Genomic DNA, 26,643 nt, shown 5'->3' on the forward strand with positions numbered 1-26,643 from the left:
TGTTGGATACCATAGTCATTACAGCTATGGATACTCCTCTGATGGCTCCAGCAGTAGGAGCTGTGCCAGTGTTCTGAACTGGAATGCCACTTTCTGGTCCGGCACAACTCCACTGTCTATGACATCCTCCGCATTCTCCAGAGATCACTAGTCTAGTCACCTTATTGCAACGGAGGACTCATCAACATCAGCGGCATCAACCAACGCAGCCTCTGCACCCCATCCTTCGCTGTCAGCACTATCTACTCACCGGGAAAGCTTCAATCAGTAGAGACACCAAATACTTAGGGAAGCTGATGAGGCAGTGGCGACCTCCATTTTAATCTCCACAAGAACCATCGAGGATTCTGAACAACAACTCTATTAGACATTGACTTGGAGGATGAAGACTGGCCTGAACTACTAACTGGCTTTTGGTATTATAACCCAGCATACATACTAAGGCAACCAGGTACTGAATTTTTTACTTTTATCTTATTGAATTGAGGCAGCATTGGACACATCACAGAGACTCTGAAAATAACCTGGATTTAGTTCCTGATTTGTGTGCTAGCACTTCATTGTAGAAGAGCAGCCACTGAATACACAGAATGGGTAATTATATCCTTAAATACAAATAGGCCAAAAATTAATCATTACACTCACAATTTATACTGTTTAACCCATATTCACCTGTTAGAAAACAATAGATATGAGTGAACAATGTGAACAATAGATCTGTGGATATTATGTCCAGACTTTAAAAGAGGGGCACCTGGGTGGCTCAGTCAGTCAAGCATCCGACTTGGGCTCTGGTCACGATCTCACAGTTCACGGTTTGAGCCCGCATCTGGCTCTGTGCTGACAGCTGGGAGCCTGGAGTCTGCTTCAGAGTCTGTCTCTTTCTCTCTGCCCCTCCCCCACTCGCGCTCTCTTTCTCTCTCTCTCAAAAATAAACATTAAAAACAAAAGCAGGGACATATAAGAAACAGAAAACTTAGCATGTAACATATATCATCACACTATGGATTTCCTTCTCACACTATGGATTTCTACTCCAAGAATATAGGAATCTATGTTAATAAAACCTCTCCCAGTCGCACCCTACAATAATAGCCTATACCTTGAAATTTAACATGTAGGAGTTTCTAGCCAGGAACAGATACCCTAATTGTGTTCAATTTTATTCATCTTCATTTATGCTCAATGTGCAATGGATGCCAACAACAGATTCACTAAAAGGAAGGAAACCCATTTAGTTCCTTGTTGGACTGGCAGGTTTAACTGAAGCAACAGTGGCACTTTTTCTCAATTCCAAATCCATCAAACCACATTAAATTTTCAATTTTTGAAATCAATCTCAAGTTAACACGCATGCAATGGCACCTTTGTCGTTATTGGGTACGTAGATGGAAACATTTGCAACATACGACAAATAAATTTCACACTAAATAAAGCAATGGAAATTTGACATAAAGCAGCTGGAGAAAACACTAACAATAATACTAAAAAACAACATAGAACATGTTTCTCTAACTGTTAATTGTCAGTGTTATAGTTAGGAATGGTTGATATATGTAGTCGTCTTCGGACAGTTATAATCTCAAGACAGTACTGGCTGCCTGAGATAACAGCCCCACCAGAAGGAAAGTAGATATCACACATCCTAATGGCTCTAATTCCTTGGGCAGCTGTCAAATTAGAATATTGGCATTTAAAGAAGGAAACATGACATTGGGTTCCCTACATTTGCTGTTTCTCAATATCAAAAGGGAGAGTGAAGGCCACAGGAGGACCCCTTATAATAGAAGGAAAATGTGTTCCTAAGGATACATTATTGGAATAGAACCAAAATACCTTTATTATTGCTGGACTTCTGGATATACCTATGGCATAAGTACCATACAGGTACCTATGACTATGGCTTTGATGCCTCCCCCACCACTTATATTTAACATGGGAAATTGGACCAGGATAGCGTGCTGTAAGCCAAAGTCCACCCGAACCTAATGGGGTCAAGGGGAAACTACAACATGACGTGATAAGTAAACATACAACAGGTAATGAATGTGTCAAGAGAACAAAAAAAATATTATTCGTGGTCAATAAAAGATAAAGAGCTATGAAAGTAATCAGAAAAACGTTTCACATCGAATTTCCTCAAATTAATCTAATAAATGTAAATCATACATGAGAAAACCTAAGTAAAGGCCCATTTAGAAGATTAATAAAATCAAAATCACTGAAGGAATTGAAAAGAAAACCAACACATACATTCCCTAAAATAATGACAGCTGGGGTTAAAATAAAATTATTATCTAGGGTTAAAATTTTAAAAACTGCTAGGGTTATGGCAGTGGAACACGTGCTTGATAGTCCTGTGCAAGCCTGTACCCCTGCAGCGTTATAAAGATGATCTTCACTTGGAAATGTATTTGTCAAGGACAATAAACTGAGTGGTTCAAGAAGCTTACCTTTGGGTTGTTTGGAGATTAAATATGGTAACACATTAAAGAGTGCTTTGTTATCCTTATATTAAAAATATTAGGAATACAGTTGTTTAAACTGGTCGTTAAACTATGGTGTCAAAGAATAATACTCTCCACTTGTGACTGTGATTAATACTGTAAGTCATGTAGAATCACGGGATGGATTGATACTTTTGTTCATTTAGATTTGTACAGGACATTAGACACTTAGTATTAGTGTGTGAGTGATTTGAGTCACGGGGTAGACTGTTGTGTACTGGTTTGGAAGGATTTCAAATCCACTGGTTTACAACAGAGACAAAAATAAGGTTGTGCTTAGAAGTGAAGTTGCTTTGATAGAACAATGAAGTTGTACTCATGAGAACTTAGTAGCTCAGCCGCTGAGGGGCCCCCAGGGGCCTTACCATGGAAAAGATATGAAGAAGCAACGATGACAAGAGGACATTAAACTATATTTGCTGAGGGATCGTGAGGACTATCTGAGAGGGTTTGGTTTGGCCAAGGCAATAATACTTCACTGATCTAAAAGGACTCTCGAGGGGTACCTGGGTGGCTCAGTTGGTTAAACGTCCAACTCTTGATTTCAGCTCAGGTCATAATGTCATGGTTGTGAGATCAAGCCCCATGTCTGGCTCTGCTCTGTGCTGGGCTGGGCTTAGAGCCTGCTTGAGATTCTCTCATAAATTCTCTCTCTCTCTCTCTCTCTCTCTCTCTCTCTCTCTCTCTCTCTCTCTCTCCGCCCCTCTCCCACATGTGCACGCTCTCTCTCATGCTCTCTAAATAACTAACTAAATGGACTCTTGGAAACCTTGGGGCACTTAGCTCCTGCCTCCATAGCTCCTGCCTCCATAAACATGACTCTTTTACAGGCAGTGGTAAAAGCCATATAGTGTCCCTACAAAAATCATATTGCCCACCAACACCTAGTCCTCATTCCCTGGCAAGGTACCCTAGCAACATGGAACTTTTACTTTAGCACTGGCAGCTGGACGTCAGCTACAGTTCGCTAAGCTGTCTCTCCTGGTTACCAATTCCTGTAAAGATACACCTGAGCCATATTTGGATTTTACCCCTTTCATCTCTCCTTACCTGGAACAATAGTGTGATTAATCTAACACTGGTTTAGAGTATGTTATTTCTGTATTATCTAATGAAAAGACGTTCTCTTGTATGCTATTGGCTTGTGAAATTCACAGAGCGAACCATTGTTAAATACATTGTTGGCAAAGACCAAATCAGTTTCTGAGTGTTATTTGCCTCCCCAAAACAGCCTTCATGGGGAATATGTGCATTTGTGTATATTCAAGATGGGAATTAGACAGACGCTAGGTGCCCCCAATAGCTGTTCCTGTGACCCAGCCTTGCTGACACTGCCTGTTCTAGGTCCCTGGCTACTCTGACCTGGGCTTCCAAGCATCAACAGTCTGCCCCGTCAGCCACCCTTGGCTACTCAGGTCTCCCCAGGCCCGTGGAGCTAGGGCTCACACCCAACTTCCTGCATTGCCTCAAGGGTGGAAGGAAAACACCCCCCAAAATTGTTCTGAGGCAGCCATAGGAATAGGTGACAGTCCTCATGTGTACTTACTGTTTGCTGGGGTCCTAGATTTCTGCAGCAATCAAGGATCTCAGGGATCTCTTATCGGAAGCTACCTCAGCCGGTCTGCCCCATCCAACCCTGATCAGGCATTCCAGATTCCTCCAGCTCTGCCTTCAGGCAGAATATGGATTATGTGTAGGTTAGGGCTTGGAATTAGGAATATGCCAGTTATACCCAAAAGCCTCCCCCGGTGACCCAGACTTACCCGACTTTGTCCATGTCTACCTGGGCCTGCACAGCTCACACAGGTATAGTAGTACCCACCCTGTCAACTTTAAACCGGTAAAAGACTGTCCCTGTTTGGACTGGTTGCCTAATGGAGTCTCTAGCAATCACGGCTTTGAGCTGTCACTTACTGGAGAGTACCTTAGCTATTTCACCTGCTCTGCCCTGGCAGGGCAGTCCAGATTTTTCCAGCTCTACTTTCACGGGGAATATGTACATTTGCATAGCCTAAGGTTTGGAATCAGGCAGACACCAGGTGCCTTCAAGAGCCTCCACATATGAGCCAGCCTCACAGGTCACCTGTCCTGTTCCAGGTTCCCAGCTGCCCCGAACCGTGCAGCCTGCGCATGCGCAGTTCACACCCCTAAGCCAGTCCACCAAGCTTGTGAAATTTTGGCCGGACACCAATCACCGGCACAGCCGCCAGCAGGAAGGGAGCCCACCTTCTGAAAACTGCTCTGAGCTGAAAGCTGCAAATGGGCCATAACTAGTCACCATGTGAACTGAACCAGGACCCCCCATGTATCTAACGGAGGATATCCTGGCTCCTGCCGGCCCAGCCCCTCCTGGCAAAGCAGTTGGAAAACCTCCAGCTCTGCCTTTGGAGAGAAAACTGTCAGTGCAGAGCCTGATGTGGGGCTCCAACTCACGAACCGGGAGATCGTGACCTGACCCGAAACCAAGAGTCGGACACTTAACCCACTGAGCCACCCAGGGACCCTGGCCATCACTTTTTAACATTAATAGCTCCCTCCTGAGGCTCAGCCTTGCCTGACGTCGCTTAACAGGTCCCCGGACACACTGAGCTGCAGACACTGCGCATGCGCAGACTGCTCCTGTCAGCCCGTCCTGGGCTGCAGGGGGGCACTCAGGCCAGCGGAACTCCAACCTGAACCCAACCACCTGAATGGCCTCAGTGTGGAGGGGGCCCATCCTCCCCACCTCAAAAATCTTTGAGGCAGCAGCTTTAAACTGGCAGTAGTCAGTTCCCATGTATGCTACCCTTTTGGACTTTAGCAGTAATCAAGCCTCCCAAATGTCTCTTGCCGGAGGGTACCCCACTCAGCCAGACCATCCCTTCCATCATACTCCAACTTTACCTTCTGTGTGAATATACTCATTTGTATAAATTAGAGCTTGGAACAAGGTAGATACCTTGTAACCCCAAGAGCCTGCTCCAGTGACCCAGCTTCTCCAGATGCTTGCTCAGTTCTGGGTCTTGGCTACCCTGATCTGGGAGTCCCACACATGTGTAATTCACACCCTATAAGCCAACCCTAGGCAGACCCCGCCTACAAGCCCTTGGAACTCAAACCTGTCCTGAACTATGGCTAACTTCCAATGTGGAGAGAGCTCACCCCCTGAAAATCTTTCTGAGGTTTCTGCCTAACCTGGTAACTGCCAGTCCCCATTTAGACTGGCTTACTAATGAAGTCCTGGTCTTCTCCAGGAATCAAAGCCCCCCCCCCCCCAGGTGTCTCTTATCTGAGGGTAGTCTGGCCATCCCACCTGGCCCCATGATGGCAGGGCAATCCAGATTTTTCCAAACGGCCTCAGCAGGAACATACATCTTTGTGTAGGTTGAGCCTGGGAATTAGGCAGATGCTAGATACCCTTAATAGCCCCAACCTGTGATGTGGCCTCTCCACACACTTGCTCTGTCTTTCCGAGTACAAACTCTTGGCTACCCTCACCTGCGCGGCCCACGTATGCACAGTGCACACCTTGAAAGCCACCTGTGGGTGAACAGGGCCATCCGTCCCTATAGAGCTAGGGCCCATTCCCAATCACCTGCATAGCTTCAAGTATAGAAGTCCATTCCCCCAAAATTGATCGGAGGCAGCTGCTAAAACGGGCAACAGTCTGCCCCTGCAGACTGACTGCTGGCGTTTCAGGCTTTAGTGCTCCCAGGTGTCTCTTATTGGAGGATACCCCCGCGAGCCAGCCCCTTGCATCTTACCCCAACATTACTTTCAGCAGAAATATGCACATTTGTGTGGGTTAAGCCTTGAAATTAGGCAGATGTCACATATCCCCAACAGCCTGCTGTTTGACTCAGACTCTCCGGAAGCTTGCCCTTATTCAGATCCCTGGTTATGTTGACCCGCATGGCCCTAGCACGGGCAGTCCAAGCACCCTTCAGCTGACCCTCGGCAGATGGTGCCCTCCAGGCCTGTGGAGCCCGGGCTGTTCCCCAACCCACCTGCTAGACTGCAGGGTGGAGAGAGTCCACCCCCAGATAATCAACCTGAGGCAGCAGCTATAACCTGACGCCAGACCATTTGGACTGGCTGCCTGGTGGGGTCCCGGGCTTCTCCAGCAATCAGGGCCTCCAGGTGTCTGTAACAGGAAGGTACTCCAGCATTGAGCCCGCCTCACTCTGGCGAGGCAGTCTGGATTCCTCCAGCTCTGCCTTCGGCGTGAATTGACACCTTTGTGCAGGCTAAGGCTTGGAATTTGGCAGACTCCAGGTACTTCCAAAAACTGCTCTGGTGACCCAGCCTCTCCAGACGCCCTGTTTCAGGTCCTTGGCAACCCTGCCATGGGCATCCCATGGGCATGCGCAATTCGAACCCCATCAGTCACACCTGGGCAGTGGGTCCCTGAGCCCTACAAAGCTAGTGCCCATCTTGAACTACCTGCATAGCCTCGAAATGGAGGGTGCCCACCCTCCGGACATGGGTCCGAGGGGGATGCCGAATGGGTGACAGCCAGTGCCCACATGCACTTACTGTTTGCTGGGGTCCAAGGCTTCAGCAACACTCAAACTCCCAGGTGTTTCTTATTGCAGGATACTCCGGCCAGCTTGCACAATCCAACCCTGAATCAGTCCAGATTCTTCCAGCTCTGCCTTCGGGGGGGAACGTGCACACTTGTGTAGGTTAAGGCTTGAAATTAGGCAAACACCAGATACTCCCAACAGCCCTCTCCAGTCATCAGGCCTCTCCTGATACTGTCCTGCTCCAGGTGCCTGGCTCTCCTGACCTGCGCCGTTCGCACATGCGCAGCCTGCCTTGTATCAGCTGGTCTTGGCCTGCAGGGGGCACTCTAGGCCTGTAGAGCTCCTTCCGGTGAAAATCTTTCCTTTTTTTTTTTTTTTTTTTTTTTTTTTTAATGTTTATTGAGAGAGAGTGAGCAAGGGGGTAGGGAGGAAGAAGGGCAGAGAAAGGGAGACAGAGAGTCTGAAGCAGGCTCTGTGCTGTCAGCGTAGACGGGGCTCCAACTCAGGAACCATGAGATCATGACCTGAGCCAAAGTAGGACCCTTAACCAACTGAACCACCCAGGCACCTCCCCCATGAAAATCTTTCTAAGGTGGCAGCTTTTAACTGGCCACAGCCAGTTCCCCTAGGTACTCACCCTTTCTTGGGATTCCAGGCTTCTGCAGCCATCAAAGCTCATGTCGGAGGCTACCCTAGCCCCACACAATCCAGCCCCAGCAAGGCAGCCCAGATGACTCCAGTTAGGCCTTCTATAAGAATATGTGCATTTGTGTGGACTAGGTCTTGGAATTCTGCAAACGTTCTGTAACCCCCAGAGCCCTCTCCAGTGACCTCTCCCAACACTTGCCCAGATCAGATCGTTGGTTCTTCTGACGTGCCCTGCCTGTGTGTGCACAGTTCGTATCTGAAGACCCAGCAGGCCCTCCAAGCCCACGGAACTCTGGCCAGGCCCAGAGTTTAAGGCTTGAAATTAAGCAGATGCTGGGTACACCCAATGGTTCCAGGTCCCAGGCCACCCTGACCTCTGCAGCCCACACATGAGCAGTACTCATCCCAAATGGGCAGACCTAGCCTTCCAGTCTGGTGAAACTCCAGCCAGGCACTTGCATAGCCAACATTGTGGAGGGAGCCCACCTTCTGAAAAATCACCCTGAGCAGAGCTGAAAGCCACAAGTGGGCAAGGGCCAGTCCCCCTATGAACTTACTGCCTTCTCCAGAAACCAGGACCCCCACGTGTCTCCGAATGGGGGAAAGCCTGTACTGCTGGCCCCATCTGCCAAGGCAGTTGAAAAGCCTCTAGCTCTGCCTTTGGGGGAAAGGTTCACAATGGGGAAAATAAAGCCTTGGTACTTTAGGCTGACACCTTATACCCCCAAAGCCTCCTCCCTGTGACCCAGCATCCCCCAACATTGCCCTGGTGCAGGAATCTAGCTATCTTGACCTGTGCCAAGCCACACACACTCGGGTCTTCGCCCAGACAGCTTCCCCAGGGGCTGCAGGGGGCACTCCCGGCCTCCAGAACTCCAGCATGAACCCAACAAGCTGAATGGCCTCAGGGTAATGGGACCCCACACCTCGAAAATCCTTTTGAGGTGGCAGCTTTGATACTGGTGACAGTCTGCCACTTTTGGACTGGCTGCCTGACCGGGTCAGGATTTCCCAGTAATTAAGGCTCACAGGTGTCTCTTGTTGGAGGGTACCCCAGCCGGCCAGCCTGCCCCATCCATCTACCCCAACTCTGCCTGCAGTGGGAATATGAACATTTGCATAGGTCAAGGCTTAGAATTAGGCGGAGGCGAGGCACCCCCGTGTCGCTGCCCCCTGTGACCCGCCTCACCCCGCGTTGCCCTGCTCCAGGTGTCTGACTACTCTGACCATTGCTGCTGGTGCCTGCCTAGCCCTTGCCCTAGCAACAGTCCTTTGGCCTCTGGAAACTGGTGGGGGGGGGGGGGGAGCCAACCACGGTAATCTTCTCTAGGCTAGAGGGAATCCACTACCTGAAAAATCTTTCTAAGGTGGCACTTTAAACTGGCCACAGTCCCCATGGACTGGCTGCCTAACAAAGTCCTGGGCTTCGCCAGCAATCAAGGCTCCCAGGTGTCTGCGATTGGCCCGATCTAGCAAAGTAGTGCAGATTCCCCCAGCTCGGCCTTCGGCAGGAATATGCGCCTTTATGCACGTTAAGGCTTGGAACGAGGCAGATGCCAGCCAGGTACTTCCAATAACCTGTTTTTGGGACCCAGCCCCTCCCACACTTGCCCTGTTCAGGCCCCTGGCTACCCTTATCTGCTCAAGCTGCGCATACACAGTTCATATCCCTTTGGGCAGCTGGGGCTTACAGAGCCTGTGGAGCTAGGGCCCCTCTTTATCTGCATAGCCTCAAGGATAGAGGGAGCCCACCCTCCCTAAAACTGGTCTGAGTTAACCCCTAAAAAGAACAACCATCAGTCCCCATGTAGACTTACTGGGCTCCCAGGTGTCTTTTCTTGGAAAAGACCCTGACTGGCCTGCATGATCGTGCCCCGGAAAGGCCATCCAGATACCCCAGCTCTGCCTTGAGCAGGGACATGTGCAATTGTGTAGGTTAGGGCTTGAATCAGGCAGATGCCTTGTAATCCCAATAGCCTGCTCCAGTAACCAGTCCTCTCCAAACACTTACCCTGGTCAGGTGCTTCTCCACCTTGACCTGCGCTGCCTGCACATGTGCGGTACACATCCCTAAGTCAGAATTGAGCAGGCCTGGCCCTCAAGCCTATGGAACTCTGGCCAGGCCCCAGCTACCAGCAGAGTTACTAGCCTAGTAGTATCGCCCCTGGCGATGTCGGGGGAGCCTTCCTATAATTGCTCTGAAGTGGCAGCTGCTAATGGCAACAGTCAGTCCTCATGTGGACCTGGTGTCTAATAGGGTTCTGGACTTCACGAGAGACAATGACTCCCAGGTGTCTCCTAATAAAGAATACCCTGTCCTGCCTGCCACCTGTCCCCACCCTGTCAAGGGAGTCGAAAACCTCCAGCTCTGCCTTGGGGTTGTTGCATCCACACGACTCCTGAAACAGAATGCTACGGGCACCAGTGACAGTCGCAACAAAGTTTATTGCAACGAGAGGTAAGGCAAACGGATCGATCGAGACCGACACTCTTGACCAGAGTGCAGTCTCCAACGGCCCGGGATACAGAGTTTTTATAGCCGACCACACTGTCTTATTATCACCTGGGAACAGAACAAAGGAATAGCTCCCAGGTGGAAACAGTTGAAACAGGCCCTTGCCCCAATCCAATCAAGCGCTAATCCATCCCTTGGTTGATAGGATAAGGCTGTTAATCTCTTAACCTATAGTGTTAAAACAAAGCTGTTATTTCTTAAAGCTACAGGTTAGCCCTACCCTTACAGGGTGAATATTCCACAATGGAAGGTACGCCTTGAATTGGCCTGATGTTTTCTCTACCCCCTAGAGCTCGCTCCCGTCATCCAGTTTTTCCCAACACTTGCCCCGGGCCAGGTCCCTGGCAACACTGACCTGCACGTCCTGTGCATGCACCATATGCATTCCATCAGCCGCCATCATGCAGGCAGCGCTCTCCAGGCCTGTGTAGCTAGCGCCCATCCCCAACAACCTTCAAGGCTCAAATGTGGAGGTAGCCCCACACGGAAGATTGCTCTGAAGCGGCCCCTGGAATGGGCTTCATGTAGACTTACTTTCTGCTAGTGTTCTGGCCTTCTGCAGCAATGAAGGCTTCTAAGTATCTCTTTTTGGAGGATATTCCAGCCAGCTCACCATATCCATTGTATGCAGGACAGTCCAATTCCTCCAGGTCTGCTTTCAGGGGGAATAGGCGCCTATGTATAGCTTAGGGCTTGGAACTTGGCAGATGCTTTGTAATCACAAGACTTCACTGTCATGATCAGGCCTCTCAGGACACTTGCCCTGTTCCAGGTCCCTGTACGCCTGCACATGCTTAGTTTACACCCTGTCAGCAGGCACCACATCAGGCAGCTAGTCCAAATGGGGACACATGGGATCTTTGATTGAAACAGGGTGATATCGAAAAAAACCACCAGACGCCGAATAGAAGCGAGGCAAGATTTTATTCACGGCCGGGCCAAACCTGACCTCCTGATGTTAAGGAGAAAAGCGCAGAGAATGGCCCCGAACAAAGGCAGCAGTGGGCTTATATGGATTTTAGCAAGTCAGAATACATCATTATTTGGTTAACCAATTACAATCTACAGCGTTTCATGGTAGCCAATTATATTGTGACACAAAGACGTTAGTTTTGGCGGGAACCTATAAATTTTGAAGGTCTTTGTCCTAAGAGGGTTTAAAATGACCAATCATAGTTAGACACCTGAGATGCTGTAGGGCAGTGAGTACTTGACTTTTTACATGTTGGTCTGGCCTAGGCCAGATCTTGGTAGAGGGGGTGGGGGAACGTTTTGCATCCTAAGGTATCTGTTTAGCAAGCAGGCGAGGTCACAGAAGTGAGATAGGGCGGTTAGTAATTACTGATAACCCTAATAGGGAACTACATAAGCCTTTTATCTCCACTATTCATGAAAGGTGAGTTTAAGGCGAACTTATATACAATAAGCTTTCTGATATCTTATAAGTTGACCTATTACAGATTACTGTAGATGCCCAGGACTCCAGCAGAGTGAGTCCACAAGGGGACAGACTGTTGCCAGCTTAAAGCTACTGCCTCAGAACAATTTTCAAGTGGTGGCCTCCCTCCATCCTGGAGGCTATTCAGGGGTTTGCATCTGGCCTGAGTTCCATAGTCCACCATAAGCTAAAGGCCTGCTAACGGGTGTGGTCCACATATGCCCTGGTGGCACAGGTCAGGGCAGTGAGGGATGGGGAAAAGGGCCATGTCAGGCAAGGCTGGGTCACAAGAGCAAGTTATTGGGAATACCTACATTACCTAATTTCAAGCCTTAACCTACACAATGCATATTCCTGCTCAAGGCAAAGCTGGAGGAATATGGACTGTCTTGCTAAGTCAGGGATGGGCAGCTTGGCCAGAGTATCTTCCAATAACACACACTTGGGAGGCTTGATTTCAGCACCAGCTGGGGACCCCAATAAGCAACAGGTCCATGAGAGGCCTTGGGAGTGGGCTTTCTCTTACTCTTAAGGCAATGCCACTGACTGGGGATGGGTCATTTCTCTATAGGCCTGTGGGGCCTCTAGTGCCCAAGTGTGGTTTACGAGATGTGCTGTGCTTGCATAGGCCTTGAAGGACAGGGTAGCCAGAGACCTGTTAAAGGGCAGGTATCGGGGGAGGCTGTGTAGTGGGAGGAGATAGTTAAAGGTACAAGGCATTTGCCTAATTCAAAGCCCTAACCTCCACAAATGCACGTATTTACCCTGAATGCAGAGTTGGAAAAAACTGAAGTGACTTTCCAGGGTCTGGTTAGGCAGACTGGTGGGGTTCCAGAAAAATAAGGCATAGTTTTAGTGTTTCAATGAGCTAGATTTCTGTATTTCTTTTTTTTTTAATTTTTTTAATGTTTATTTATTTTTGAGAGAGAGACAGTCTAAGTGGGGAAGGGGCAGAGAGAAAGGGAGACATAGAACCATGAAGCAAGCTCCAGGCTCTGAGCTGTCAGCACAGAGCCCGACGCAAGGCTCTGACTCACGGACTGCGAGATCATGACCTGAGCCAAAGTCGGACGTTCAACCAACTGAACCACGCAGGCGCCCCTAGATTTCTGTATTTCTGAAAAAATAGCAGGTACATGTTTCTGGAGCTTAGGTAAATTTGAGGTCAATTAGGAGGAAAGGGAGAATTTCTTTCCAAAAGATTTTTAAGAATGCATTCCAATTTTGTGATTCATATGTCATATTATGTATTGGCATATCATGCTGTAAAGAATACTTCATAGCAATGAAATGATTTTAAATTTAACCGACAGCTATCTCATCACACAATTGAAGGTGAAGGCGGCCACAGGGAAATTTTCTTACTCTATGCATTTGAAACTGCTGTGATCACATTCCGAATGTTCCCATTGATTTCTGAAGTTCCCGGAATAGCTCCCTTTTTTTGTCTGTTCGTTACAGTTTTCTGATTTTGCAGATTTATTAGAACTGGTTTCAAAGGTCAGGCAGACATCTTCTATATTTGGCTAATCCATGTTAGCGTTTTAAATCTGGCTTTAACTATGTGGAGAAAGATAATGGCGATGTTGAACTACTTTTGAGTGGGGCTTTGAAAGGAGAAGAAAGGACATGAATTGTCTGAAAGCTGCTCATGAACTAGAGGGCACAAGATACCAGCTCAGAGGGGGTGTGGAAGCTCCTGCTAGATCCGTCACTGGACTTGAACCCAGCCCACTGTTTCACCCAGCCAGATTGTTATGAAACGGGGACTCTGAAGAAATATTGGAAAGTATTTAAACCACTAAGCTCAGAGATCCGTGAAGCTCTAACACCTCCAAGGAATCCTCCTCTCCTTGACCGTGAGAACAAATGGCTAAAGATAAAAGATGCTTCTGTTTCCCACCTGAGGAGCAGGAAGGGGAGCAGGAAGGCTTCAGGGTGGCTCACAGAGGTATGTCTGAAACCGGAGATGTGGTCCTCTCAAAGCAGTGATTCAGAATGAAGCAAAAAAACTGGTGGGAGCAAGTCCCAGTCAGATGTTCAGAGCAGTGAAGTGGTCTAGGGTGTCCACATAAGTACTAAGAACAGGGATTATTTAATAGGATTTTGCAATCTTAGAGCTGGAAGGACCTCAGCAACAATCTAGTCCAACTTTTTGTTGCTGTGGAACCCTCTCTCTTCAAACAAAAGCTTCCACAGAAGCCCTAACACAAACTCATAGGAAAGCAGGATTGCTGGGGGTGTGGCCTGGAGGGGCAAAACCCACAAAAGCTTACTTATAAAATTAGAATAACTTTAAGAATCATCGTGCAAGAAGTTTTATTTATTTATATCAGAGAGAAGCTAAAGCAACTTTGGTCGCAAAGAATCAAGTTCCCCAAACTGACACATCCTTAATTTACAAAGCGAAAAGCCTTTGGATCCTTAACGACATTTTTACTTGGAGGCAAGAGAACAGGGAATATGACTTTTAGTCACACGGAAATGAGCCTTGGATGGAAATTTTCAGATTTATGGACTATGCTATGCTGGTATGGGACAATGAGCCCCCAAGTCCCACCAGGGGGCGCCCCTGTTCGACATTTTGGGTACGTTTGTTTCTCTCCTGGAGTGTCTGTCGGCCTCGTGCTTTGTAGGTTTAAGGGAAATCCGATTAGATACCACGCTCAAGGAGACACTAGGCGTTCTTCTATTTTAATCTCCTTCCCTCTCACTTTTCGTCCCAATGATCGAAATCCACTTAATATTGGGGTTATTGAGGTTTCTTCACTTTTCAGAAAAAGAATTAAGAAGCCCCCAAATATCCCCTGGAGAGAAAAACAAGAAGCGTCTTCCAAGGTGCCTGGTGCAGCCCGAGGAAGGCTGGGAATTCCAAGTACAAGATCCTGGGAAAGAACGGCTCCTCTGGCCTCAGTTTTCTCATCAGTAAAATGGCTCTTTGCGCCCTACCATCCGTAGCATCCCGTGACAGGGCAGTCTGGCAAATGTCAGCTTAAATTCTGGATCCTACTTCTATCTGTAAAAGGCGGATGCCACATAGTATGATCACGGAGATTAAATAATGTTCGTAAGCGCTGGTGCAGTGTCACTAAATGAGTTTATTATTGCTTCTTACGTTTTTATTATTGCTTTCATTACCCCTCAGTGGTGGGGGGGGGGGAGAAGCCCCTCCTTGGGAAAGCCTAGGAAATTAGACTTTTCATTCATTTTAGTTCTAATTCATATTCACGGGAGGTTTTAGAAGTTCAGGCTACAACGTGCTGAAGGACAGCAGACGGTTGAGGGGCGCGCCCGTATTTCTGAGGCGGAAATCGGGGGCTAACTGCTACTTCCACAAAACTTCCCCCAGGCCTTTCTCCCTCCGGGGGCAGCGACCCCAAGCCTCACTCGCTGCCAGAGAGCAGAGGCAGCGCAAGCGATGGACGCCCCGCCCCGAGCCTCCCGGAGCCGGCGCCAGTGGCGGAGGCCAGCGTCGCACGGTGGGGAGAGGCCTCGGGCCCCGCCCCTGGCGTCATCGCGTAACTTCGCAGAGGCGTTTCCCGGGGCGTGCCTCTGTTGCTAGGCGACCACACCGCTCCCCCTCCCTCCCCTGGCGCTCCTCCCGCCCCTGGCGCTCCTCTCCCCACTCCCTGCCCGGCCAGTCGCAAGCAAAGGCGCGCGGAGCTGCAGTGTCTGGACGAGAGTCCCCCGGGAAGCGTCGCGGTCCCGGAGGCAGCCGCCCCAGCGCAGGTGGACCCTGCGCGTCGGACCCTCCAACCGTCGCCCCTCCCCCGGGGGCTCCCGAGCTAGCGGATGGGAGGCACGGCTCGCGGGCCCGGGCGGAAGGATGCGGGGCCGCCGGGAGCCGGACTCCCGCCCCAGCAGCGGAGGTAACGGCGGCGCAGGGTAACGGGCTGGGGGCCCCCGAGTGGGTGGCTGGCGCAGGCTGGCGAAGCCGGGGGTGGGGGGAAGTGGGGGGCGGGGAAGGCCTGATGGAGTGAACTCCCGGTAGCAGGGACGAGGGAAGGGTTCTTTCTGATCTCCTCCCGGGGACCGGCCCACCCTCCTAGTCTGCATCAACTCCCCTCCCCCCCCCCCGGCCCCCCGTGAGCGGAGGAGGAGAAGCTGGAGCGGAGCTAGGAGAAGAAGCCGTAGATCGGGGATATGTAAAGAACTCTAAGAAGCTGGGACTTTTTTGTGGGGCTTTTTAACAAACTGGGGGAGGCAGAGAGCAAATACCTTTCCAAGAAGCCCTGTTGCTCAGAGCAAATAACCCAGGGCTGAACTCTTGGGGTTTGCCGTGAGGGGTGCGGTCTGACTTGGGATATGCAGGTGAAGGGTTGCGCTGAGTAGGGCTTTCTGGGGATCCTATTTTGAGAGATCTCCACCTTGCATTGTATTTTACACCTAAAGGGAGACTAGGGACACCCGCTTATTTGCATGCAGACTTCCTTTGGGTAATTTCCTCTGCCTGTTTATAAGAATACTTGCAGGTCTTCAGGGTCTGTCTTTTTCTCTGTAGTTGTGGACGCCTGTCCCATTTTATTTATTATATTCATGCTGTTGGCAAAGAGTCAGTCACATCCAGAATTTTTGGCTGTCAGAGAAGCAGTGTTCATTAAAGATACATAAAATTCTATCAGAATGTGAGCTTGTGTTTATAAAGAATCTTTCAAAAATATTTGTAGTTGTGTTTTTAATTATCTTTGTATTTCTATAACACACCAATTAAGAAAACTCTAGAACTAATTTTATAAAAGTTTTGAAAGGCAACTTTAAATATTGCAATTAAGAAAACAAGTATTTCAGCATATTTTAAAAGATTTTTAAAAATTCTTCCCCTGCAACCTCGTGATCATCATTGTATCTGTAGTATATTATGTAAAAATGATACGATGAAAGGCTGATGTGTATGACTGGGAAATTCATGTTCGTGGTGGCAGATGAAATGCATTATCTAGGACCATCTTGTGGTTTAAATAAATCCTCCCCCTCTTTTGTGGCAGAGGCACAGCGTGAAGGAACAGAGAAATGGTCCTTAATCATTTAGCATTTAGCTTCCACCATCCACTAGAAAATGGAGTGGATAAAGAAGTGAAATTCAGTACCTTGTATAATTTAGAGAATCTCTTTAGTATTTGTTGTAGTATTCACTGGACATTTCTACAAGTTGGGTAGATGTTAAGTAGGTAAGTGAATAAATCATAAAAAGAAGACATTCTAAGAAGGCTTTTTATTTCTTGCCTGTAAGACAGAGAAGTGTGGAAACTGGAACTATTCTTCCCATTATAACGTGGAAAACAGGCTCAGAAAAGAAGGTAGTACAGCCAGTGGTAAAGCAGAGACTAGAATCCAAGGCTCTGACTTTTAAAATACAGTTACCTCTGCCTTTTTTTTTTTTTTTTTTTTTTTTTTTTTTTTTTTCTCTCTTTTCCTGCTCTGGTTACCTTTTAGGCTTCAGATTTAAACGAGCCTTTATTTTCATGTAGTAAGTTAAGTGAGATCCTTCTCATAGTCCCTATTCTTATTTTTTAAATTTTTTTTTAAAGATTTTATTTTTAAGTAATCTCTACATCCAATGTGGGGCTCGAACTCACAACCCCAAGATCAAGAGTTGCATGTTCTCCTGATCAGCCAGCCAGGCACCCCGATAGTCCCTATTGTTAACAACATTTACACAGTAAGAGCTGTCTTAACTCTGTCAAAATACAAACCTAAAATGCTATCCTTTTTTTAAAAAAGAAAAAGAAGAAAAGTTGGGTTTTCTCTCTTCTTTTGCCAAATACCCCAGTTGTTTGTATTCGATGCCAAAATGCAGTGTAGACATTTTTTTGTATTAGTTATTTGTGGCAGATGTGAAGGAGTAAAGACACAAAATGTTTTGGAAATACAAGTTTATATACCTCAGTTACTGACAGATTTTATCTGTAATCCTTTCAACTAGATTGGGGGATGGTGTCTATGATACCTTCATGATGATAGATGAAACCAAATGCCCACCCTGTTCGAATGTACTCTGCAATCCTTCCGAACCACCTCTACCCAGAAGACTAAATGTAAGTAAATGAAATTGTTCTTTGCTGTCTAGATGTCTGGGAAAGAAGGAAGCGCTACTTAATGCCCAAGGTACAATTACATCTCACTGGCAACTCAGACTCTTTTGTTTCCTTTTGGTGTCTCTTGACTTTGGAATAACAATTTCTGTGGTCCAAGTTTAGCTTTACAGATGATTTTGATTTGGAGCCCCATGTATTCCTTTCAATCACTGGGATAAATTATATGGCACTAGGAAAAAAAATAATGCTACTTTTATCTAGGGAATGTTTTGTTGTTTTTTTGTTTTTTTTTTATGGGATGACATAGTGTATTATAAAGGTTCATTTTAACAAAAATGAGGAACAGATAATACCCCTGAATTCATAGATCTGCAAGTTTTTTTTTCCCTGCAAGATAGAAATGCAGTCCTAGCTTATTAGTATGCTAAAGAGAGTCACTTTATAGATCATAAATAAAACTTGAACAGTACAGTTTGGTTTCTGATGCATTTAATCATTCTGGAGCTTGAAGACATTTAGCTTTTGACACTGTTTTACTTAAGGTAATAAAAAAATTAATTCATATTCCATCAGCATACACAGGATAGTAGGGAGAAGGGGGTTTGGAGGAACTCCATGACAGGGAGAAGCCATTCTGTGACTTTAAAATTTGCTGCATATGTCCCCTGATGACCACATTTAATAACTGAATAGACTTATTTGTAATATTTCTCCTTCATATTTCTGCATTTAAGACCTAAAATTGTTTCTGTATTCTAGTATATTTTTTAATGTCTATTTATTTATTTTGAGAGAGAGAGTGCACATGCACTGTAGCTGGGGAGGGTCATAGAGAGAGAGTGAGACACAGATAGAGAGAGAGAGAAAGACACAGATAGAGACAGAGAGGATCCCAAGCAAGTTCCGTTCTGTCAGCGCAGAGCCCATGGCAGGGCTCAGTACCACGAACTGTGAGATCATGACCTGAGCCGAAATCAAGGTCCCAATTAACTGACTGAGCTACCCAGACACCCCAGTTTCTATAGTCTAAAAAAAAATTACTTGAATTTTTCATAGCCCTTTCTAACTTTCTGTTAGCTTTTGCTATTAAAATCAATCTTTTCACTAGTTCCAAGGCTAATAATATTACAAAGTATTGGCTAAATATATTTGGAAGGCTGGTCTCCCTATTTTTAACCTGTTCCCTGGAGTACAATAAGTTTCCTTTCCATTTTCAACAAGCTTATTTCTTTAATATGTGAAAACCTCTCAGAGTTCCAGAACCATATACTCCTCTGGTTGACCACAGGCTTTTTGGTTACTGGCTGCCAATTAGCACATCTCTGTAGGAAACTTTTTGCAGTTGGGCTGGTGCATTAACATATGATTTAAAGTTCATTTTTAACTTCAGTTTAGAGTTAGCCAGTGCTAATCACCTCCCAGTAGGTCAGTTAAACTGTATGTTTCAAGATTAAAATGAATTTCTTACTGTATAGCATACAGAGTAACAGTTTTTGAGAAACATGGGGTTTTAGATTCTAACCTAACCGGTGTCTTTGCAAACTTGGCTGAAAGCAGTGCTCTTTGACCTCTTGCTGACATTTATAATAGTTCATTAAGACATGATTCCGTCCCTAGACCCTATTGCTTTTTGTCACAAAGCCTTTAAGCTTTGTTTATCCAAGATGTTCTTGCGTTCTCACTCTAAACTATAAATCATCTGCTTGGCATTTATTGGCTTAAGCTTTGTGTTGCAGATTTAGGGTCAAGAGCTAGGGAAAGAGTAGTGTTTCATATCTGGATGAGAAGGATATTCCTTTTCGGAATTTCTCAACAAGATCTTCGAGACTTGACTCACACAATTGAGAATGTCAGCTTCTATTTGAAATGTCAAGAGTCCTTCAAATTAGCAGTGTATGTGAAGCATTGTTAAATAAAACATAATTAATCGGTCTCTCTGGATGTAATCACATAATTAAGAAAATAATTGGTAGAATTGATCATACATATTGTTGAGTTACTGTGATTACAACTACGGACTAGAAACATATAGTATTTTATTTATAACTATTCTACTTTAACATGTGTGCAAACTCTAGACTCTGCTAGAACAATGGAAGGAAGATTTTATTTATAGCACAACAGTCTTGATACATAATTGATTCAGGCCAGTATTTGAGTTATTTACAGGAAAGGAAAGAGACCTGAGAAGATACCCCATCCTTGTGTGGAAAAATTCCTTCCTGGAATTCTTCAGATTCACTGGAGATTCAAACCTTGATAAGCCATAGTGGACTGTACCTGAGGTACCTTGTTCTGTTCTGGGAGCCACACTCTAAGAGAACAGCCCGTGCTGAGAATGTGAATAAGGCAGTAAGCATGAGGCAGAGGATATAATGGGCATGATGGGCCCAGGGAAAAGTGGGGGGGGGGGGGGGGCAGGACAGCCCCTTTTTAGTATCTGAAGGACTTTTACATGAAATCTGGACACTTCTGTGTCCTTCCAGAGGGCAAAATAAGATGTAGTTTTCAGGGAGAGAGATTTAGGCTCACTTTAAGGAAAAACCATGGCATCCTTAATCTTACTGTAATAGCTCTGTGGCAATGAAATTTCTGTAACATATCCATTCAAATTCATGTTCTGTGCCCGAGACCCCCTCTTTATCACAGACAGAAATGAAGACTCCAGAACCCACACAGCCTTACATGTAGGCAGGGTAGGTGAAATACCCAGGGATGGACCCTGGACCCCAAATACCTTTCCTATCAGCTTGTTACTGATGACTACGGTTCCTAGAGAGTCATTCCTTTGGGTTAAGGCATTGATCTGCTGTTAAAGTTCAGATATCTTGGAGAGGTAAATTAAATTACCTTAAATTGTATGGCAAGTCAAAAGCACGTTTTGTATCAGGGAGAAAATGGGTGAGTTGTTTCCACACCTCCTAAAAGAAGGCCTAATGTGGGTGCCACCATGCTGCAGGAGAGATATTTAGTGCCAGATGTCTGTGGAGGGAGACTGGAGATGTGGAAGGAGGTACCAGAGAGAGAAGAGATAAACTGAAAGGGGAAAAAGGGAGGGCGTATAAGAGTTTAAACCTTAATATGTTGAGAATTTTGTCTACTTATTACCAGTGTTTGTAAAATGTTTTATAGCTTGTAAGGGTCTTTCACATATATTATTCATTATAGTTTGATTTACACTTTGCATCCTGCAAGTAGGTATTATGGCCCACATTTTATAAATAAAGAAACCGAGGCTAAGAAACTGAGCTATAAGTTTAACAACTTGCTCAGGGACCTACAGCTTTTAAGCAGTATAGCCAGGACTCTAACCCAAGCCTTTTGACATCGCTTTTCTTCAGCATGTGTCCCCAAAGCACTAGTGGTAAATCTTTAGATGCATTGAAGTTAGGTATTAAAAATTTTAAGGAAAACTAGCTGAGATGCACGCAAAGATTCATTTTTGTTACGCAAATCTACCTAAAACCAAACAATTGTAACTCCCTAGTCCGGCCAGTCTATCTCCTCACAGATTGGAGTTCCTTGAGAACACCTGTTTCTTTCTGCACTTGTAATAGTGAACAGTAAGGGTTCCTGTGAATGTCACATGGATGGATGGATAAAGGGGACCCTCTTCTGTTTTTTTTTATCCTTAAAATCACCAATAGTGGGGCACATGGGTGGCTCAGTCAGGTAAGCATCCGACTTCAGCTCAGGTCACGGATCTCGCGGTTCCTGAGTTTGAACCCCGCATCAGGCTCTGTGCTGACAGCTCAGAGCCTGGAACCTGCTTCGGATTCTGTCTCCCTCTTTCTCTGCCCCTCCTCCCTCTCTCTCTCCCTCTCCCTCTCTCTCACAAGTAAATAAACCATTAAAAGAAAAACCACCTAAAATGAGGAATAGTTATTTGACTTAATTACTGCTAAGAAAAACGTTGTAGTATATTTCCATCTTAGCAAGGTGTTTGGGTTCTGTCTGCAGGCCTGTTTTATTTTCTTGACCAGTGATAGTTCTCCATTTTGGTATCGGAGAGATTTTTCTGGGTCCATAGGTCGTCTCTTTACTGAAACCCCACACGCCAAAGTGTGGCTACAGTTGTATTGCCAACTTCACTTTGTGTGTAATCATGTAATATCCTGTTTTTGTAACTGTGGGACTTCACAAATGTTTAAATTGATTAAATGACCTGAAAGGAGCAGGCAGGAACTAATGTCCTGCTTGCATAACTATAGCTGTATATGAAGTTTGCCAACACTCAAATGTTTTCATCTTTCGTTTTTTGCCGCTATTTATATCTTTTATATTGTTGTTTAGGTAATAGGCCATGTGCTGTTTTCTTGAGTTAGATTAAAATTCTTGTTTTTAAAGATTTGGCCACTTTGGATCATTATCTTTCCATCTCTTCTTTCCTTCTAGCACCCTCTTAATTTTTCTTTGTGTGTGTGTGTGTGTGTGTGTGTGTGTGTGCGCGCGTGTGTAATTGTTTAAAGTATTTATCTTTCTTGCTTTTCCTTTCCTCCATCTAATTTCAAAGAAATTGTGTTTCCTCTTGAAGGAGTAAGTAGAGCTGTCTTCTGTGAGTTACTGTTCCTTGAAGGAGAATGTTAAGCAAATGCAAGTAAAAAAAAAGTAGTATGCCATTATCACTTAGGCTCTTGCTGAGGAAGAGTGGGTGTAGGTGTAAGTGAGAGAGAGAGACTCTTGATCTCTTTGAGAGAGCTTTACAAGAACCTCCCCCACCTTACCCCCAGGACCTTGGATTCTCACCGTTACTCATCAGATACTTAAAGAACTGGCCCAGATGATCTCAGGAGCCCTCTTTGGCTTAGAACTCTTGTGATTCAGTGCCCTGAGCTAGAAGGATTCAATCATTTTGGGGGGAACCTGGGAGTAAATAACGAGGCCTCTCTTGATTCCAAGCCACAGTCCTCGTTCAGCCCTAGTTGGAGAGGACTGCAGGCACTGGGAGAAGCTGGTACCAAGTTGTGTTCATGAGAAGGGTGCTGGACTGACAGAAGACCTGGGCTCAAATCCTGCCTCTGTCCTTCAGTGGTGTTTTATTTATAGAACGCCTTTTTGTTTTGTTTTTTAATAGAACACTATAACGTGCATATTTTGATTCTATATATGCCATTAAGATCTGGGAAGATACTTGAAACAATTAGTAAACAATATGAGACAGTGTGTGTGTAATCAAATGCCAGATTATGTGGTACGGGTTGGAAAGCTACGGTCACGATTCGTTAGTATGGGCTTGGAGTAGTTCTAGATAGAAGAGAGAGGGCTTGAATTGGGCCTTGAAAGAGTGTGGATGAGTGGATGGGGTGAGAAGATTCTCAGTAGAAAGACATACCTACCAGAAGGAACCTAGCATGTGTAGGGCTTGCTAAGAAGACCATCTCTCTCTAACAAACCAAGGCATGTGTAGGGGGTTGAGGTGGTCATAGTATTCCAGGAGTCCGAGATCCATATAACCCAAGTCTCTAGAGACTCCTGCTCGTCTTACCTCACTTTTGGGTCTTTGTAACGTATGTGACTGGACAGTTTTGTTGTTGTTCAGTCAGGGGGAGGATTCTTTCACCCTTCCCCTGTTTTCAGTGACTTTCCTATTACATTCATTTTTCTTTTCCATAGACCACTGCTGAGCAGGTAACAAGGGACCACGCTCAGCGCTTTCTGAATGGAGGTGAGGTGAAGGTGGAACAGCTGTTTCAGGAATTTGGCAACCGAAGATCCGATAGTCTCCAGTCGGATGGCATCAGCGACTCTGAGAAACGCTCTCCTACCGTTTCTCAGGGTAAGAGTTCAGATAGCTCGAATGCGGTAAAACCCAGCAGTTCAGCCAAAGCATCCAAAGTGGTGCCACTGACTCCAGAGCAAGCGCTGAAGCAGTATAAACACCACCTCACTGCTTATGAGAAGCTGGAAATCATCAACTATCCAGAAATTTACTTCGTGGGGCCAAATGCCAAAAAGAGACATGGAGTGATCGGTGGTCCCAATAACGGGGGGTACGATGATGCAGATGGGGCCTATATTCACGTACCTCGTGACCATCTAGCTTATCGATACGAGGTGCTGAAAATTATCGGCAAGGGGAGTTTTGGGCAAGTCGCCCGGGTCTACGATCACAAGCTCCGACAGTATGTGGCCCTGAAGATGGTGCGCAATGAAAAGCGCTTCCATCGGCAGGCAGCTGAGGAGATCCGGATTTTGGAGCATCTCAAAAAGCAGGACAAAACTGGGAGCATGAACGTCATCCACATGCTGGAAAGTTTCACATTCCGGAATCATGTCTGCATGGCCTTCGAATTGCTGAGCATAGACCTTTATGAGCTAATTAAAAAAAACAAGTTTCAGGGGTTTAGCGTCCAGTTAGTTCGCAAGTTTGCTCAATCCATCTTGCAATCCTTGGATGCTCTCCACAAAAATAAGATCATTCACTGTGACCTGAAGCCAGAAAACATTCTCCTGAAACACCACGGGCGCAGTGCAACCAAGGTCATTGACTTTGGGTCCAGCTGCTTCGAATACCAGAAGCTTTACACCTATATCCAGTCTCGGTTCTACAGAGCTCCGGAGATCATCTTAGGAAGCCGCTACAGCACGCCTATAGACATATGGAGTTTTGGCTGCATCCTCGCAGAACTTTTAACAGGACAGCCTCTCTTCCCGGGAGAGGATGAGGGGGACCAGCTGGCCTGTATGATGGAGCTGCTAGGGATGCCACCACCAAAACTTCTGGAGCAGTCCAAACGTGCCAAGTACTTTATTAACTCCAAGGGCCTACCTCGCTACTGTTCTGTGACTACTCAGGCAGACGGGAGAGTCGTGCTTGTGGGGGGTCGCTCACGTAGGGGTAAAAAGCGGGGTCCGCCAGGCAGCAAGGACTGGGTGACAGCACTGAAGGGGTGTGATGACTGCTTGTTTATAGAGTTTTTGAAAAGGTGTCTCCACTGGGACCCCTCTGCCCGTTTGACCCCGGCTCAAGCATTGAGACATCCTTGGATTAGTAAGTCTGTGCCCAGACCTCTGACCATTGAAAAAGTGTCGGGTAAACGGGTGGTAAATCCTGCAAATGCTTTCCAGGGACTGGGTTCCAAGCTGCCTCCAGTTGTCGGAATAGCCAATAAGCTTAAAGCTAACTTGATGTCAGAATCCAACGGTGGTATACCTCTGTGCAGTGTACTGCCCAAACTCATTAGCTAATGGACAGTGCTGTGCTCAGAGATGCGTATGTATGTATTTTTAATTCTCTTGCAAACCTGAACGTGGCGGAAAAAAAAAAAACAACAACGCGAGCCCGTTGGTGGATATGTTTTTGTTAGACTAGATTTCTTTTTTTAACACGGCAAAACATTTTTATATGTCTGTAACAGAACTCTTCAAGGGCTAATGACCTAACCAGCCTGTGTTGGCCATCCTGGAATGTACATTAAATGACTTTTTATAGGTCAGTTTATCTTCGTTACTGTCGTCAGATGTACGTCACCTTGCGTATCCTGCTGGTTGAAATCCCTTTCTCTCCAGGTAGAAGGTATCGCAGGAGGAATATCCTGATCATTCCTCACCGTGTCTAGTCTCCCTCAGCATCTGTTCCAGAGGGACGGTTTGGGACACGGCTGTGGTTCTGGATGAGAGCCAAAGCCCCTCCTGTCCCAGCAGGCCACTCTGTGGGCCCATTCCAGGTGAAAGGGCTCAGCAGAATATGGCGTAAGGGAAGGCTCCAGAAGCTGTTAGTCACTTGAAGAGGTGTCCTTGCTTCTCAAATGAGTCCTATCTCTTTCAATCCTGTGATTTGTGGCGATTTTATTTTATGTTGTTATTATTTCTGTGATTATTTTGCTTCTGATTTGTTTCCTAGTCAAAGCACTTTACTGATGTCTTACCACTTTACCAAGTGCTGGCTTGAAAACTGAGTCCTGTGTATCACTTTACCGCCCCACTCCACCCCTGTCTCCCAGCAACATAAAGCAGCTTCTTTGCCCCAGATTAATGTTAGAAGCGTAGAAGCAGGGGCGCCTGAGTGGCTCTATCAGTTAAACATGACTTCAGCTCAGGTCATGATCTCACAGTTTGTGAGTTCAAGCCCTGCACTGGGCTCTACACTGATAGTGCGGAGTCTGCTTGGGATTCTCTCTCCCCCTCCCTCTGCCCCTCCCCCACACTTACTTTTCTGTCTGTCTCTCTCTCAAAATAAATAAATAAACTTAAAAAAAAAAAAAAAGGCAGAAGCAGCATGCAGACTACAGTTCTCTAATTTCTGGGAACCCTGGAGACCAGCCTGCTTGCTGCATTTCCCTGGACTTTCTTCCTTATAAAATCACTGTCCGATAATCCTCACTATAGTTTGCTGCTTCCCCTCCTCTCTCCCCGCTCTCTGCCACCTCAGTGTGCCACAGTTTACCCTACTTTTTAGTTGCTTAAACTGAAGACCGCTCCCTAGATTCTAAGCGCACTTCGGTTACAAGAAAATCCAGAAACTTGGGGGTAACCCATTTCCTTTCCCTTCACTTCAACATCCTTTCTTTTTCCCTGCTAAGAGTTAAACAGTGAGGGCTGGCAGTAAAACTAACTGCTAGCCAAATGTCTCTCGGAAGGCTGGAGAAGGCACAGTGCCTAAATACCTGAGTGCTACTGTTTTGTTGCCCTCTCCTGCCACTCTCCTCCAGGGGTGCGCCTGAACTCTGCCCCCAAGTGTGCTCTGTAAAGTAGACCGTTGCTTTCTTCACCACCATTCTCAGGGTGACCCAGTTCCATTTTTACTGTAGAACTTAGTCTCCTGCAAGCGCCGTGAGATCAGAAGGAGATCATAAGCTCGCTGGGCAACACAGTAACCAGAAGGAAAAACATGCCAAGGGCATATCATTTAAGGAACGTTTGCCTTATCCAAAAGCACTCTGATTGCCACAGCACAGGCTGTGCAAACAGAATGAAGCAATGTCCAGAGCGTGCCCTTAGCCACCCCCCCGGCCGAGTTCAGACTGAGGCCTCCGCCTCCTAGAAAGGGGACGTG

At 46.3% G+C, this 26,643-nt stretch overlaps 1 protein-coding gene and 1 long non-coding RNA gene across 5 annotated transcripts in view; one reads left to right on the forward strand and one right to left on the reverse strand.

Moving 5' to 3' along the window:
• LOC128778832 (uncharacterized) overlaps window positions 1-7,258 on the reverse strand; it is a 46,215-nt gene extending 38,957 nt beyond the window's left edge. Inside the window, exons 1-2 of the long non-coding RNA XR_008424607.1 lie at window positions 7,023-7,258; window positions 4,054-4,176 (exon numbers count right to left, since the gene is read on the reverse strand). This is a non-coding gene — a long non-coding RNA (uncharacterized LOC128778832). The remainder of the gene's footprint in view (window positions 1-4,053; window positions 4,177-7,022) is intronic.
• On the forward strand, window positions 62-25,084 carry DYRK3 (dual specificity tyrosine phosphorylation regulated kinase 3). Of its 4 annotated transcripts, none has more exons than XM_019430435.2 (3): window positions 62-451; window positions 17,537-17,648; window positions 23,262-25,084. In XM_019430435.2, the coding sequence occupies exons 2-3, from the start codon at window positions 17,565-17,567 to the stop codon at window positions 24,834-24,836; spliced, it is 1,659 nt and encodes a 552-aa protein (XP_019285980.1). In that variant the 5' UTR covers window positions 62-451; window positions 17,537-17,564; the 3' UTR covers window positions 24,837-25,084. The 4 variants fall into 4 exon arrangements, with proteins under 4 accessions (XP_019285980.1, XP_019285970.1, XP_019285978.1 ...); XM_019430425.2 differs by lacking the exon at window positions 62-451 and adding an exon at window positions 15,229-15,482; XM_019430433.2 differs by lacking the exon at window positions 62-451 and adding an exon at window positions 15,877-16,049.
• The last annotated feature ends 1,559 nt before the right edge of the window (window positions 25,085-26,643 follow it).

Source organism: Panthera pardus, unplaced genomic scaffold (assembly GCF_024362965.1).
Source record: "Panthera pardus isolate Hobbes unplaced genomic scaffold, ASM2436296v1 HiC_scaffold_21, whole genome shotgun sequence".
Classification (NCBI taxonomy): domain Eukaryota; kingdom Metazoa; phylum Chordata; class Mammalia; order Carnivora; family Felidae; genus Panthera; species Panthera pardus.

Excerpts from the sequence above, each read along its gene's own strand:
- DYRK3 (XM_019430425.2), top strand. The coding sequence starts at position 15,406 with ATGGGAGGCACGGCTCGCGGGCCCGGGCGGAAGGATGCGGGGCCGCCG. Across the intron at positions 15,483-17,536 it reads CTCCCGCCCCAGCAGCGGAG|ATTGGGGGATGGTGTCTATG; the intron begins GTAACGGCGGCG and ends CCTTTCAACTAG. Across the intron at positions 17,649-23,261 it reads CTCTACCCAGAAGACTAAAT|ACCACTGCTGAGCAGGTAAC; the intron begins GTAAGTAAATGA and ends TCTTTTCCATAG.